The sequence below is a fragment of the Hypanus sabinus genome, chromosome 18, assembly GCF_030144855.1.
Source record: "Hypanus sabinus isolate sHypSab1 chromosome 18, sHypSab1.hap1, whole genome shotgun sequence".
Classification (NCBI taxonomy): domain Eukaryota; kingdom Metazoa; phylum Chordata; class Chondrichthyes; order Myliobatiformes; family Dasyatidae; genus Hypanus; species Hypanus sabinus.
Genome location: NC_082723.1, coordinates 55,181,209 through 55,197,115, shown reverse-complemented (window position 1 = coordinate 55,197,115; position 15,907 = coordinate 55,181,209). Strand labels below are relative to the sequence as shown.

General features: G+C 48.9%; 1 protein-coding gene across 1 annotated transcript in view; it reads right to left on the bottom strand.

The window, feature by feature from the left end:
• Positions 1-355: 355 nt before the first annotated feature.
• zgc:92275 (cholesterol 7-desaturase nvd) overlaps positions 356-15,907 on the bottom strand; it is a 39,089-nt gene continuing 23,537 nt past the window's right edge. The window contains exons 3-7 of the mRNA XM_059994368.1: positions 15,725-15,903; positions 13,315-13,440; positions 8,587-8,706; positions 3,512-3,688; positions 356-850 (exon numbers count right to left, since the gene is read on the bottom strand). Of these exons, the coding sequence (XP_059850351.1) occupies positions 689-850; positions 3,512-3,688; positions 8,587-8,706; positions 13,315-13,440; positions 15,725-15,903 (764 nt within the window). The 3' untranslated portion in view covers positions 356-688. The remainder of the gene's footprint in view (positions 851-3,511; positions 3,689-8,586; positions 8,707-13,314; positions 13,441-15,724; positions 15,904-15,907) is intronic.

The window sequence follows — 15,907 nt, the reverse complement described above, 5'->3', positions numbered from 1 at the left end:
TCTGTCGGAGAGTTGGCTGGAGGCAAGGCATGCACTGTGGGCTCTGGCTGCCCAGTGCAGGCTTGTACAACAAGCTGGCGACATCCTGGGCAGAGTCACAGGCCTCTGGGGGCACAGGAGTGCGGAAGGGGTGGGTATACAAGCACAGCACACACTACCACTACGGGTCAAAACCAACTACCCCTCCCTCCCTACGCACACACACAGATATGCGAATGCACAGACAAACGCAGGCACGTAAACACACATTCACCCCGAATCTGACCTCACCCCCCACACCGCTGCAGAAGTGCTTTCCAGATGACTGCGTAACAGCCCCTGCCCAGCCCCCCCCCCACCCCCCCCATTGGTCACAATCTCCGGCCCCTGCCACACCGCCGCCCCTGGAGGCTTCAGCCTGCCCAGCTCCACTCTCCGGCAGTGACCCTTCCCTGGGTCTCAGCAGCCCCACCAGGCAGCAAGTCTGTCCCCCTCCTCCAGCCCGTGCTAGGAAAGGTGACTCAAGCCTCTGTATACAGTGCAGATGAATGCAAGTCCTAAAAACTTCTCACAAAGATGCAGATGGAATCACTCCCCCCGAGGAGAGCGGGGAGATCTGAGATTGCCCGAAGACCAGGAGATGGGAGAGTTGCTGCATCCGAGGAGATCTCTCCACCAGTCTGCCTCGGCAGAGCCACTGGTCCCTGCCTCACCAGTCCAGGCCGTCCCTCTGGGCTGAGAACCGGGGGCTGTTCTCCGTGTAGAACTGGGCGTACCAGCGGCGGTGACGGACGACGGCCGAGTCCTCCTTCACCAGCAGAGGTTTCGACACATACTTCTTGTTATTCCAGATCATGACGTCCCGTTCAAACTGCAAGAGGAAACAAGGAAATTCATACCTCTTTACAACAGGCTGCCCTCGCTCTGTGACCTCTCACCGCCTTAATCCAGCCAATATTCCATTCGCAGCCAGTACTGCCCCTCAATCTTACCAGGTGCCACGCCCTTCAATAAAATATTCCATCCTCGTAGGAGGGGAGTGGTTAAGGGAAGGATCTCCCACAAGCCTCTCCCTTCCTATAAGCAGCACTTTGAAACCTTCCAACCACAGTCAATCTGGTCAGTACCCCTGTAAAATTTGGTTTTAAAATCACCCCGTTGGTAAATTTTGTGTGAAAGTGATTCCACTGGGATAAGGGGACATACTTATTGGTGGCGTTAGTTTGGTGCCGAAATTGGCCAAAGGTTTTGTTCCCCGTCACACTGTGCTTAGGAAGAATAGCAAATATTGTCCAAGGTGGAGCAAGGGACACAGAGAGGAGAGCAAGTTGGATTGGGAGGGATTGGCGGGAGAACTGGAGAGTCGTGAGGTGAGGTGAACTGCTCAAGGTTCTCCATACATGTCCTGTCAGGGAGTGGCTGTAGCAGTGGCAGTGATGGCAGAAAACTCCACTCCGGGGGACTTCAGCTTAGTTTATTACATTTCCCCAGTTGAGCAGTTTGTTCAAGTTCAGAGTAAGGGGTCCAGCCATGGCAATGTACAGTAACGCAAGAGGCTGCAAAGAGTGGCCCAGGTTAATATGGGCACACCACTGACAGCGTCTACAGGAGGGGATGTCTCAGGAAGGCAGTATCTACCTTCAAAGGTCCCCATTATCCAGGGCATGCCCTCTTTTCCCTGCTAACGTTGGGCAGGAGATGCAGAATCCTGAAGTCCCACACCAACAGGTTGAGAAACAGCTACTTTCCTGCAGCCACCAGGTCCTTGAACAAAACAGCACACCTAATTCTACCTCAGCAGCGGTACACATCCGGCTCCAGCGTGCACTTATCTCGCATTGAGGTTTTCTTGTTCTGATCTGAACTTTTTTTTTTAAATTTACTGTCGTGTTTAATTTATGGACAATTTATATTCTGTGTGTGTTGTCTTTGCCTGTGACGTTGCTGCAATCATTGTACCAGCCATTGATTTTCATGGTACCTGGACCAGCACTCTACCAGCCATTGATTTTCAATGGTACCTGGGCCTCATGGTACCTGTGCAGATGGCAGTAAATTTGACTTGATATTCAGGGAACCAGGGTGATGAGGATGGTGCAGAATGTGCTGCCAAGGGAAGTCAGCTGGAGATGGGTTGGGAGACCAATCACTGATGGTATTCCAGAGAGATTATGAGATTATGAAGACCATTGTAATGTTTATCAATGATTTAGGTGTAAATCTGCCAACATCCAGTTGACACACAGGCCTGAGCAAGTGTTAGGATTGAAGAGAGTATTTGCTTCAGTTGAGTTTCTCAATCAACACACAATGCTGGAGGAACCATCCTGAAGGAGGGTCTTGGCCCACAACATCGACTGCCTATTCACTTCCATAGATGCCGCCTAACCTACGGTTCCTCCCGCATTGCTTTGCATTTCCAGCAGCTGCAGACATCCTTGTCTTTAGGCTCTCTCAGTACCCTGTTAGGTGCTGGGCAAACCGCAGCTTAATTTAAGCAGTGGGTAGAGCAAACACTGAACTCTCATCCAATTGGGGAGGGGGGGGGGGAGAGAAGAGTTCTCTGCGACACTCCCCTGAACAATGATGGGGTAGATTGTGCTCTTGGTGACAGTTTCTCCTAACTGAGCAGACTGGGAAAGACCAGATGGGTGAATTTAGTTTGGGTTAGGGGTCAGGGAATGGGTCTGGTGTCAGCAACAGGAGTCTCACAGACAGTGGACGTTGATGTTGACAATGTTGGTTATCAAGCAAAGGCTCAGGCTGGGCACTGACAGGCTATGGACTGGGAAAGAGACCTCAACACAGTCTGTTTCCATGAGCATCAATCCCACTGACACCACCAACAATCCAGCCCCACAACTTCAAGCTGCCCTTTCAACAGCTCATCATGGTTCCTGAGTGCTTCAGATCCAAGGAAGAGTTGTTGCCTTGAGAACCCACAGACGGGAAACAGGAAAAACCGCACAAGAAGATCAAACCAATAGCAATGCAATACTGGAGAAGAGAGACTGAAGCCAAGAGGGAGGAACTCAGCAGATCTGCAGGGCGATTTGGATTATAAACATTTCAATTTGAGACCCTACACCTGCACTGAAAGACAGAGGGGAGGTAGCCTAAATGAAGAGGTGAGGGAAGGGCAAGCGATAGGTGCATCCAGGTGAGGAGGGGAGATATACAGATGGAGAAGGGATAAGTGGGCAATGGGAGGTGAGCGAGGTCTGCCATTGGTGGAAAGTGGAGATAGAGCATGGAATGAAGATGGACAATGTAATAACACCTGCTAACCAGTGAGGTGGATAATATCCATTGAGATACAAGTGGTGCTGGAACACTACCTACAAACCAACAAAGCACCTTTCACTCCTCCCACCATCTCTGTTACCGCCTCTGGCCAGTTAATGCAGTGCACACGTCCGAGGGGGCTTCGGCCCACCATTCCCGACTCGGTGAGTGTTGGTTCCTGTGCTCAGTACTAACCCTGACCCACGGCACAGGAACTGAGTGACAGTGGTTGGAGGGAAGGACTCACCTGGATACACTCGCCCTTGAGTAGGAACTTGGGGATGATGGCGGGGATGTTGCTCTGGTAGTAGATACAATGGCTGACCCGTTGCAGCAGGGGCTCCACAGGGGTCACGCAGTGCAGGATGACCCCTCGGCCCAGGAACGAATGGTTGAACAGCATGTAGACCAGCCCAGGCCCCACCTTCAACGAGACAGAGAGAGGGTGAGAGCTGGGTGAGAAAACGGCTATGGGGGAAGAAGAGAGAGGGAAGAGGGCAAGTGTACTGGGGAAGGGAGCACAGGGTACAAGAGGTGAACTAAAAACACCGGACCATCAGCCATTTCGTCAGCGGTATCAACCTCGGAAAGACAACCACTGTTTCAGGACATAGAATGAACTTTGTCTATCGGCCAAAACGATGGGTACAACCCAACAACCGGGCCACTGATGTCACAGGACCTTCAGTTCCCTGAGATAGATCTCCAGTCACATAGACAACCCATGGACACAGAATGAGAGTCCAGAGGTTTTGTAAAGACAAAGACACAACGTGTTCCTTCTTGCAAGAATCGATTACAATTTATATTTTTTGTGCCTGTGATCCTGCATGGAGACTTCCCTCGGCTCCTGTGTGCACTGGAAAGGCGGTGGTCTGTACACAAGGAAGGGATCCGTTCACCACTAAAGACACCATGCAGGAAGGGCGAGTTTGCAGAGGGTGCATGAGAAAGAGAAAACATGATGTCCGGTGTTGCTGGTGGGCAAGGAGATGCAGGACTGTCTTGTCACAAGACACTCCCCACAATCACTGAGAGCATCCAACGTTCCTGACCCAGCCTCTGTCAATAACCACAAAGACTCCCGCCTGCTTCCCAACCTTCCCCAAAAACCTACCATCACCCCACTCCCTTATTCTCCAACTCAACCCAAACATCAATCAGCCACCTTCTCAAACACCCTCATCTTCCTGATCCAACCCACCCCGAGCACATTACCCAATTCTTCCCCACCCCTCATCTTCCCAACAAACCCCAAAAACTGTCATCCACCTTCATCTCCCCACTCACCATTACCGCCCCTTACTCAAATCCATCACTACTCCCAACCCAACCCATCCCTGTCCATTAACCTCGAGACACTGATATCCCACATACACAAATTCTATCTCACCTACTTTTCCTTCAAATCCTCCCCATGTCGCACTCAGATGGGACAACTGTTAAAACTATTGCCAACACCATGATATCCAGGAAACCCAGGCTCCCAGGTATCCATTCTGGAATTCCTCTCTGCCCTTCATTTTATCCCACCAGCACTAAGACAAGGAAGTTCACCTTAAGTAGATGTCAACACTGGCTTCTCAGAATGGGATTGGGTCGAGCAGCATTTATGTCGGGAATACGGGAAATGGGAGAACAGAGAGGTTTCAAAGAGAAGCTAGACAGACTGTTTGGAATGGGAGAAGCGTCAGTAATCAGAGATCATCCAGAATCCGATAAAACAAAACAACCCCGTTCACCACTGGTTGCAGTTACCTGGATGTCCAGCCTGAAATGGGGGGAGAGTGGGAAGATAACTCATTAGTCTTTCACTAGAGATTCAGATAAATTCTGAAAGACAATGAATGCCAGGGGTTCTGGGCAAAGGTGGGGGTAGAGTGAGTCTGACAAGATCTCTAGCCAGTCTGTGACTCAGGTCAGTTCTCCTTCTAACTATCTCAGGATCTAATCAGGCGGTGGCTCACCAGCCAGGCTCAGTAGCCTCTCCGTCAGTGAGCTGGATGCTTCCCACCCTGGCTCCGTCTCATCGGCTGCACGGACATCCAAGATGGGTGGCTGCAGCTCCATTAAGAAAGAGCGACATTGGGAAATCTCAGCACTGACTGAAGGCTCATGAGATGGGACAGGAACCTTTTCCCTGAAGACTGCCGTCATCTTCCCTCAGCTGATGAGTCAGGGATCCTCCATGTTGGGCAACACTTGGAAGGAAGTAGCAGGGACGTGGCTGGGTGGGATGGCTCTATCAGCTAGAATGGATTGGTAGCCCGACGACTGAAGGACAGAGCTACCAGGCAGAGTCAACAGTGGGCAGAGAGTGAAACAACACCAGGGACAAACGTGCCTCACCGACGGCCATGACCACATTGCAGTCAGGACCAGGCCACACACTTTGAATAACAAACAGCCTGTTTGGAAGAATTCAACCAGTGAAAGCAGCATCTGTGTGGGAGGAGAAAGACTGGTCAACGGTTTGGCTGGAAACCCTGCATCAGGTATCTCCTCACAGATGCTGCTCGAACCAAAAAGGTCCTCCAGCCACTCGTTTGTTGCCCCATTGTCCAATATCTGTCGTCTCTTTCGACTCGAGTTTATGAATGAGAATGCAAGATCACAGTGGGTGCAGACTCAGCGGGCGACGGGCTCCTTCTGTGCTGTGTGACGGTGAGAGCTGGGTGAGGGACCTCCTCTATAATGGATACTTCACCATGTTCCCTCAAGTAACGTGTGAGGAAGTGGTTTTTGAAGTCAGCCCAAATTCACCGTGGCTAACCCTACTAAATCCTCCAGTGTAATCCCATAAATGAGACTGCCATTTGATCTGTGGAAGAGAGAAGAAATTTCTTACGAGGAAAGGCTGAACGAGCTAGAGCTTTTTCTCTTTTGAGTGAAGGAGGATAGGAGGTGACTTGATGGAGGTGTAAAAGATGATAAGAGGCATAGAGTCTTTTCCTCAGCACGGCAATGGTTAAGACCAGAGGTGGCTGGAGGAAGATTTAGGGGAGATGTCAGAGGAAAATTTTTTTCACCCCTGGAGTGCACTGACAGGGGTGTTGGTAGAGGCTGATTCATTGGTAACATTTAAGAGACTCTTTAGATAGGTACATGGATGAAAGAAAAATGGAGGGTTTGGGCTTTGCCACACTCACAAGATGCTGGGGGATCTCAGCAGGCCAGGCAGCATCTATGGAAAAGAGTACAGTTGATGTCTCAGGCCGCGACCCTTCGGCAGGGCTGGAGAAGAAAAAAAGAGTAGATTTAAAAGGTGAGGGGATGGGAGAGAGAAACACTAGGTGATAGGTGAAACTAGGAGGGGGAGGGCTGACAGAAAGAGCTGGGAAGTTGATTGGTGAATGGGATACAGGGTTGGAGAAGGGGGAATCTGATAGGAGAGGACAGAAGGTCATGGAAGAAAGAAAAAAGGGGGAGGAGGAGCACCAGAGGGAGGTGATGGGCAGGTAAGGTGAGAGAGGGAAAGCGGGATGGGGAATGGTGAAGGGTCGGAGGTTGCATTACCAGAAGTTTGAGATATCGATGTTCATGTCATCAGGTTGGAGACCACCCAGGTGGAATTATAAGGTGTTATTCCTCCAACCTGAGTGTGACCTCATCATGACAGTAGAGACCAGATTGACATATCAGAATGGGAAGTGGAATTAAAATGGATGGCCACTGAGAGATCCCACTTCTTCTAGTGGATGAAGCGTAGGTGCTTGGCTAAGTGCTCTCCCAATCTACATCGGGTCTCACGGACATACAGGAGGCCACACTGGGAGCACCAGACACAGTATATAACCCCACAGACTCACAGGTGAAGGAATATTTGGGGCCCTGAATGGTAGTGAGGGAGGAGGTGTAGGGGCAGGTGTAGCAGTTGTTCTGCTTGAAAGGATTAAGTGCCAGGAGGAAGATCAGTGGAGAGGGATGAATGGATAAGGGAGTCGTGCAGGGAGCGATCCCTGTGGGGGGGGGGGGGGGGGGAAGGGAAGATGTGCTTGGTGGTGGGATCCTGTTGGAGATGGCAGAAGTTCCAGAGAATTATGTGCTGGACATGGCTGGTAGGGTGGTAGGTGAGGACAAGAGGAACCTTATCCCTGGTAGGGTGGCAGGAGGATGGGGTGAGAGCAGACATGCATGAAATGGAAGAAATGTGTTTGAGGGCAGCATTGATGGTGGAGGAAGGGAAGCCCCTTTCCTTTGAGAAAGGATGACATGTCCTTCATTCTAGAATTAAAAGCCTCACCCTGAGAGCAAATGCAGCGAAGACGGAGGAATTGAGAAAAGAGGATGACATTTTTACAAGTAACAGGTTGGGGAGAGATATAGTCCAGGTAGCTGTGAGAGTCTATGGGTTTATAATAGACATCAGTAGATAAGCTGTCTCCAGAGATAGAGACAGTGAGATTGAGAAAGGGAAGGGAGGTGTCAGAAATGGACCAGGTGAATGAGGGCAAGGTGGAAGTTGGAGGTAAAGTTTATGTCGTCAATGAGTTCTGCATGGTTACAGAAAATAGCACCAATGCAGTCATCGATGTAGCGCAGGAGAAGTTGGGGACGGGCACCAGTGTAGGTTTGGAACAAAGACTGTTCCACGTAGCCGACAAACTGGGACCCATGTGGGTGCCCATGGTTACCCCTTTTGTTTGAAGGAAGTGGGAGGAGCCAAAAGAGAAATTATTGAGAGTGAGGACAAACTCTGTAAGGCGGAGGAGAGTGGTGGTGGACGGGAACTGGTTGAGTCTGGTGCCCAGAAAGAAACAGAGAGCTTTGAGGCCTTCCTGGTGGGGGATGGAGGTGTACAGGGACTGGGCATCCATAGTGAAAATAAGATGATAGGGGCCAGGGAACCCGAAATCCTTGAAAAGATCAAGAGTGTGTGAAGCGTCATGGATGTAGGTAGGAAGGGACTGAACCAAGAGGGATAAGACAGAGTCGAGGTATGCAGAGATGAGTTCAGTGGGGCAGGAACAAGCTGAAACAATGGGCCTACCTGGACAAGCAGGTTTGTAGATATTGGATAAGAGATAGAAATGGGAGGTGCGGGGTGTGGGAAACAATGGCTTGGTGCGCCTTAGTGGGGTCCTGTTCGAGGGGCAAGTAAGAGGAGTTGTCTGAGAGTGGGCTTTGGGCTCTGTAGGAGAGAAAGTTTAGGATGAAAATGGGGTCAGCACATCATGGGCCAAAGGACCCGTACTGTGCAGTACTGTTCTATGTTCAAAATTAAAATTCTATAGAATTTTAATTCTGGATTAAATTCTGGATCTGTTCAGTGCCCATTTCACCGATGTGGCTCCCCCTGCAGGTCATCAGGTTAGTACACACCTGTCTGGCAGTAACGTGCAGGTCCAGCAGGGGGCAGTGCCAGCCCAGGATGTGCAGCGTATGGTTCACCAGCATCCGCGAGCAGTGTCTGTCAGGCTCTGCCTCGGGACTCCACTGGACCTGCAGACGGGTAGCAACAGTGTCAGTAAAGCTGTCCGGCACCCCCTTGGGCTGCCCTCCATCCGCCACGATCCACGTCCCTGTGCACAAGAGGCATATACACCTTCACTACTGGGCAACCTGTTCCCATTCCTGGAAACAAACAATGTGAGAGAGAGGTCAGGCTGGCAATTGAAACTTTCCCCGTCTAGCCCCACCCGCCACCTATGCTGGCTCCCTTCAAAGTACAAAGTACGTATGTGTTCTTGCAGGCATTTACAGTAGAAATCATGAAATACAATGAAATCAACGAAGAAACTACACACAGAGATTGACAAACAACCGATGAGAAAAAGACAAACTACACAATACAAAAATTATAATTAATAAATAGATAATATTGAGAACTTTGAATTGTGGTCCTTGAAAGTGAGTCCATAGGTTGTGGAATTAGTTCAGTGTTAGGGTGAGTGAAGTTATCCACACTGGTTCAGGAGCCTGATGGTTGAAGGGTATTAACTATTCTTGAATAAGGTGGTGTGCAACCTTAGGCTGCTGTACTTTCTTCCCAATGGCATCAACGAGTACAGAACATGGCCTGGGTGCCAAGGGTCCTTGATGATGGATGCTGCTTTCTTGTGGCTTTGCTCCTTGCAGATGTGCTCAATGATAGGGAGAGCTTTAGCTGTGATCGACCTGGCTGTCACAAACGAGAAGATATCTGGAGATGCTGGAACACATACACACACCCACAGGCAAGGCAGCATCTATGGAAAATCTATGGAAAGGAGCATAGTCAATGTTTCAAGCCCAAAATGTCGACTATACTCTTTTCCATAGATGCTGCCTGGTCTGCTGCGTTCCTCCAGCATTTTGTTTGGAGCGGGCTGTATCCACTACTTTTTGTATGATTTTCTGTTCATTCTGTTCATGGACTTTGGTTTTTCCATCCCCAGTCAGGATACCCTCTCCACTGTGCATCTACGGATGTTCACCAAAACTTTAGGTGACAGGTGGAATCTATACAAACTTCTAAGAAAGTAGAACTGTCGTGTCTTCTCAATCCCAACTGCAATTTCTGCTCCAAACTCACTGCTCTTTCAGGCCACGTGTTCCAACCCATTCCTGAAAACAATTAACCAACGTTGTTCTTCCTTCCCCCGTCCCTTTTACTAAGCTGCTGATGGAAGAGATTTGTTCCTGTCTATGAAGGGAAGAGGTTTCGTCATTCTGAACCTCCCCATTCACTGGAAGCCCTCATCCCCAGGAAGTAGAAAATCAACACGTGGCACCCAGAACACGTAGTATCTGTCTTACTGATGGCCAACATGGACTCAGAGGGCCGAAGGGCCTTTCCCCATGCTACATGACTCTGTGGCACAGTGATACCACATCCCGTGCTTTTCAAAGGTTTACATGTGCTCCATTCCCTCCTAGCAGAGTCATAAAGCCAGAATTGGCAAAGTCTGAGAATCAGTTTGGGTAGCCTCCGACCTGATGACATGAATATTGATTCCTCCTTCCAGTATTCCCCCCATCAATTCCCCACTCTGACCTTTTACCTCTTCTTCCCTGCCCATTACTTCCCCTAGGACCCCCTCCTCCTCCTCCCTCTCTCCTATGGTCCACTCTCCTCCTCCATCAGATTCTTTCTTCTCCAACCCTTGACCTTTCCCACCCACCTGGCTTCACCTGTCACCTTCCAGCGATCCTCCTCCTCCTTCCCCACCTTTTTTTATTCTGGGACTTCCCCCCCTCTCTCTCAATCCTAAAGAGGGGTTTTGGCCCAAAAAGTCGACGTGTCTGTTCATTTCCATAGGTGCTGCCTGACCTGCTGAGTTCCTCCAACATTTTGTGTGTGTAGTAATGTCCAGAAATTCCCCATGTTTATTACTGACAAAGACACTCTGTCGTTTACGTCCAGGAGTCAGACAGTCACAACCGTACAGAACAGAAACAGGCCCTTTGGCCCTTCACGTCCTTGTTAGCCCACCTACATCAATTCTATTTGCCTGCTCCAGGTCTGTATCCTTCTTTGCTCTGTTCAAGGGGCTCTTAATCATGGTATTTAGTTATGATTTACCTCCCTCTAAGCTACAAGTAACTTATCCCTCAGTTTGTTCTTCTCACTTTCAACCTATGCCCTCTTGTTTTAGATAAACTGTCTGTCTATGGCTCAAGGACCATTTCTGTAGCCGTGTTGTAAGGTACTTGATCAGATAAAGATGAACTCCTAAACTCAATCGAGCTTGCACGTCATTTGTCTCACTGTACTGCAGGATTTATATATTTGTTTATTCAGACAAAGCACAGAAAAGGCCTTTCCAGCCCAACAAACTGCAGCGCTCAGGAACTTCAATAGGTACACTTAATGTCAGAGAAATTTCTCCGTACAATATACATCCTGAAATTCTTTTTCTTCACAGACATCCACGAAAACAGAGGCGTGCCCCCAAAGAATGAATGACAGTTAAACGTTAGAACCCCAAAGCCCCCCCAGCTCCCCCTCCCACACATAAACAGCAGCAAAGCAATGACCCCCCCCACCAGCACAAAAAGCAACACCCCTCCCCACGAGCACTCAAGAGTGCAGCAAAGCATCAATAAAGACACAGACTTGCAGTACCCCAAAGACTACTCGTTCACCCGGTATTCGACAGACCACAGGCTCACACCCTCTCTCTCCCTAATAAGGGAAAAAGAGGTCTCCCTGTTTCACAGTGAGAGGGGAGACGTAACAAAACAACTCGCTGATTTATGATGTTAAAAGTCTGATGTGTCACTTTTTCTCTGGACTCGGGTCTCTGGACACACAGCCAGCAGCCAGCTCACTGCTTTCGATCTTCTGTGTGCTCCCACGACACTCTTTAACCCTAGCCTAACCACAGGACAATTTACAGTGACCAATTAACCTACTAACCAGCACACTATTAGACTGTAGTGGAAAACCCACACGGTTCCTTACAGACGGTTGCGTTGCAGGACGTGTTGTCATTCGAGAGCGTGCAGAGGAATCATTCTGGGAGCGAAGGGGTTAACATATGAGGAGCATTTGGCATCTTTGGGTCTATACTCGTGGAATTTATAAGAATGCGTGGGGATCTCATTGAAACCTACTGAATGTTGAAAGGACCAGATAAGGTGGATGTGGAGAGGATGTTTCCTGTCGGGGGGGGTATCCAGAACTAGAGGGCACAGCCTCAAAATTGAGGGGAGATCCTTTAGAACAGAGGTAAGGAGGAATTCTTTTAGCCAGAAAGTAGTGAATCTGTGGAATGCTCTGCGCTGGAGGCAAAGACCGGGCGTATATTTAAGGCTGAAGTTGATCGTTTCCTGATTGGTCAGGGCATCAAAGGATATGGTGAGAAGGCAGGTGGATGGGGTTGAGAGGGATCCAGGATCAGTTGTGAGGAATGGTGGAGCAGACTCGATCGGCTGAATGGCCTAATTCTGCTCCCGTGTCTTACGGCGCCGGAACTGAACTCCCTCCTGAGCTGTAAGAGCATTGCGCTAATTGCTACCCTACCTCGGCGCCTCTCTTTGGACGGGAACACGACGCTCTACATTGTCACTTCCTTCCCCTTGCGCTACCTTGATGCCCTTATGTGTGGAATGACGGTATGCAGAACAACGTTTAGCACTCTATCTCAGTACACGTGACAATCACAGACAAGCTTCCAATTACTTCCTCTGCCCCTTTCACTCCTGTGAAACAACAAGCCCAGGCTGTCATGTCGAGATTTAATGAGAGATTACAAAATATGCTTCTCTCAACCCATTCACACTCTAGAATGCAGCAGTCTTGTGAAAGCTACATAAAAGGTATTTTTCACCATTTTGTGTCCTGCCTTCAGCTGGACATGAGGCTTTCTGATCATTTATCCCTGCCTGGATGTTCAGCTCACTGCAAGGGTTCATAAACACGAGGTTCTGCAGATGCTGGAAGTCCAGAGCAACACACACAGACAGCTGGAGGAACTCAGCCAGTCTACGGAAGATAATAAACGGTTGACATGGTGGGCCGAGTCCTGCTGAAGGGTCTCGGCCCCAGACATTGACTGTTTGTTCCTCTCCGCAGATGCTGCCTGGCCTGCTGAGTTCAGTGTTTCATTACTCCTTAAGCAGCAGGGGTGGTGAACAGGACTTGGCATGAAGCTGTGCAGCTTCGTGCATTTTATACCCTGCCGGTCTCCCTCCCGCAGCACCGCTAAGAGGAAAGGAAGGGCTTTAAGGACCAATTCAGCCCATGTTATGGTGCTTTTAGTTACATTGGTCCATCCGCTTGTTCAGCTTCTTTCTATCTGTATCCCATCTGGAGCCATGGATTTGACAGGTGCTCCGACAGAAAGTGAAGTCTGAAACAGACACAACAGAGCGTGTTCCCACTTGCAGATAAGTGGTGGTGCAGGCTGTTCGTTCCCAGTGCAGAGAGACCGTGATTAACTCCAACCATCAGGCAGGTGGAGGACCAGAAGACATTCCTTGAAGTCCATTTGCTACACAAAGCTCGGTGGGACTTCAACAGTCCTCTCTCGCCCTAGGGGGTCTGAAACCTCTCTGCAGCCAGGAGTATCAGCCGAGATCACAGTACCCGCCCCCACCCCGCAGCCGGGTACCAACACTCCTCACCTTCCAATCGTGCCACACAAAGCCCCAGAGTCTGGTCCGGGTGTTCCGGAGGTCAGCCCCGCTCAGGATAGCGGGGCTGTGGAGATGTGTGAGGTGGGCCACGTCCGCTGCGTTCTCGGGGATCTCCTGCGATGCAAGCACAGTGAGGACGCGTCAGCAGAGGCAGGAGCAGCAGAGGGAACGGCTGAAGGCTACTCAAAACAAAACGCAGCCCAACTGCTCACCCACCAGGGCCCTGGAGACCGGGAAATGTTCCTGCATTTCAGGATTATTGGAACATGGTTGCACAGAATATATCTGACACCTATACTGTGTTGATGTCTGTATTAGTCTAGTGTACTGCATGATATTCAGAACCAGCTTTAATATCATCGTCGTACGCCATGAAACTTGTTAACTTTGAGGCAGCAGTACAAAGCATTCATGATAAATAGGGAAAAAAAACTGAATTACAGTAGATATATATGGATATTAAAATAATTAAATATGTATATTAAAATAGTTAACTTAAAGTAAATTGTGCAAAAAACAGAAATAATAAAAAAGTGTTCATGGGTTCAGTGTCTATTTAGGAATCGGATGGCAGAGGGGAAGAAGCTGTTCCTGGATCATTGAGTGTGAGCCTTCAGGCTTCTGTAATACCATCATGACATTAACAATGTGAAGAGGGCATGTCCTGGGTGCTGGGGGTCCTTAATGATGGAGCTGCCTTCCTGAGGCACCGCTCCTTGAAGATCTCTTGGATACTACGGGAGCTTGTACCAGGATGGAGCTAATTTTACAACTCCCTGCAACTTACTTCGATCCTGTGCAGTAGCGTCCCTCCCCCCACCATACCAGGCGGTGATGCAGCCGGTCAGAATGCTCACCACAGTACATCTGCACAAGTTATCAAGTGTTTTAGGTGACAAACCAAATCTCCTCAAACTGCGAATGAGTACAACCGCTGCCTTGCCTTCTTTATAACTGCATCGATGTTGTGTTGCCTTTATGGCAGTTAATTAGTTTATAATATTTTCGCTCAGCAATTCATTTGTTAGTATTTTCTAGTTAGAATTAGAATTGTTTAAAGTATATTCATTGCCTGTAAAATATATCGGCATGCGATGACATCACATCCAGTTTCACCGCATCTTGTGGGAAAATACCGGTTTGGGATCAACACAAGGGCGGGGGCTTGCACGAGGGAGACCAGAGCAAGAAGTTGTTTGTATGCATTAGAAATCACAGTGAGAGCAACGCTGTAAGTTAATAGATAATCGATATGTTGAATTAAAATGTTAACGCCGATCCCGTTAAAAGTAACGACGACCGATAAGGTTTATGTTTTCGTTAGTTAAAGAGTTGCGGATAGTTTGTGTTGAAGTGTATTTAAAGCGGTCCATGGCGTAGGTAGATTCTGACTGTATGCTGCACTTTAATGCAATGTAGTTGTAGTTTACTTTTACAAGTATTTACAATGTAAATGTGATATCAAGAAGGGAACAAATACTGTATCAGTCTTGTATTGTTTTATCAACAGTTTTCACCATACATTAATGTGAAGAGTGAACAGTAAATGCTTAATCTTACTGCGACCCTGTTTTCATTGACTACGGTTTATCTCGGTGTTTAATTCGGCGTTTCATTACACCCGAGCGAGAACGCTACAGATGTGTTGTGGCTAGGTTAGGCCCTCAATGATATTGACACCCAGGAACTCAAAATTGCTCATCCTCCTCTATGAGGATTCTGTAATATTGTCCAGAGAATACTGTATTATACTACAGTACACTGTAATTACATTCATAGTATATGCTCTCTGAAACATATGCTATAGTATAATTTCATCTGTATTGTAGTTTACAGTAATATCATTCAGTTTTCAGTTTCATCAGTATTGTAATACTCTATAGTGTAACATAATTTATCTGCAATGTATTCTGACATTGTCTGTAGTTTACAGTAATCTTATCTGTATTGTACTGTAATTCCTCTGTAGTAAACTGTTGTTAACTTGTTGACAAGACAATGAATAATCCATTCTGAGTCATTCTCAGCCAGGGATCCTGACAGATGATATTGAAAGTGTGAGAAGGTTGGAGGGAAGGGGGTGGGGAGGTGGAGTTTGTCGATGCTCAAACGTTCTGGCCTGAAGGATCACGGGACTTCCTTACAGTTTGTAAGCCAAAGCTGCCTGACCTGGAACTGCCTGCAGAGGGGGGACGGGCTGCAGCATGTTCTTCCCGAGGACACGCACACCCAGCGGGGGCTGGAGTCATACACTGGAATCAGGTCAAGTCAGCAGAGGAGACGTCAGACTTCCAGGAGCAGTGCTGACGATCAACGTACGGTGTTGGTGGATCACCGATCCCCACACAGCCCAGCCTGCCCCCTCCCAGTGCCGTCCTCAGGCCGCACCCACCCTCACCTGGACGTGGCAGTTGATGTAGTGCTGCGTGCAGCCACGAAACACCCACTCTCCGGACTGGATCTCGTTCTGTACCGGGATGTTCCAGCTGGGGTCCAGGCTGTCACAGTGGTACCACACGTACACCGCCCCGTTCAGTTCACAGCACGGCCACGTCTTAATCTTGGCAAAGTCCGGCACTGG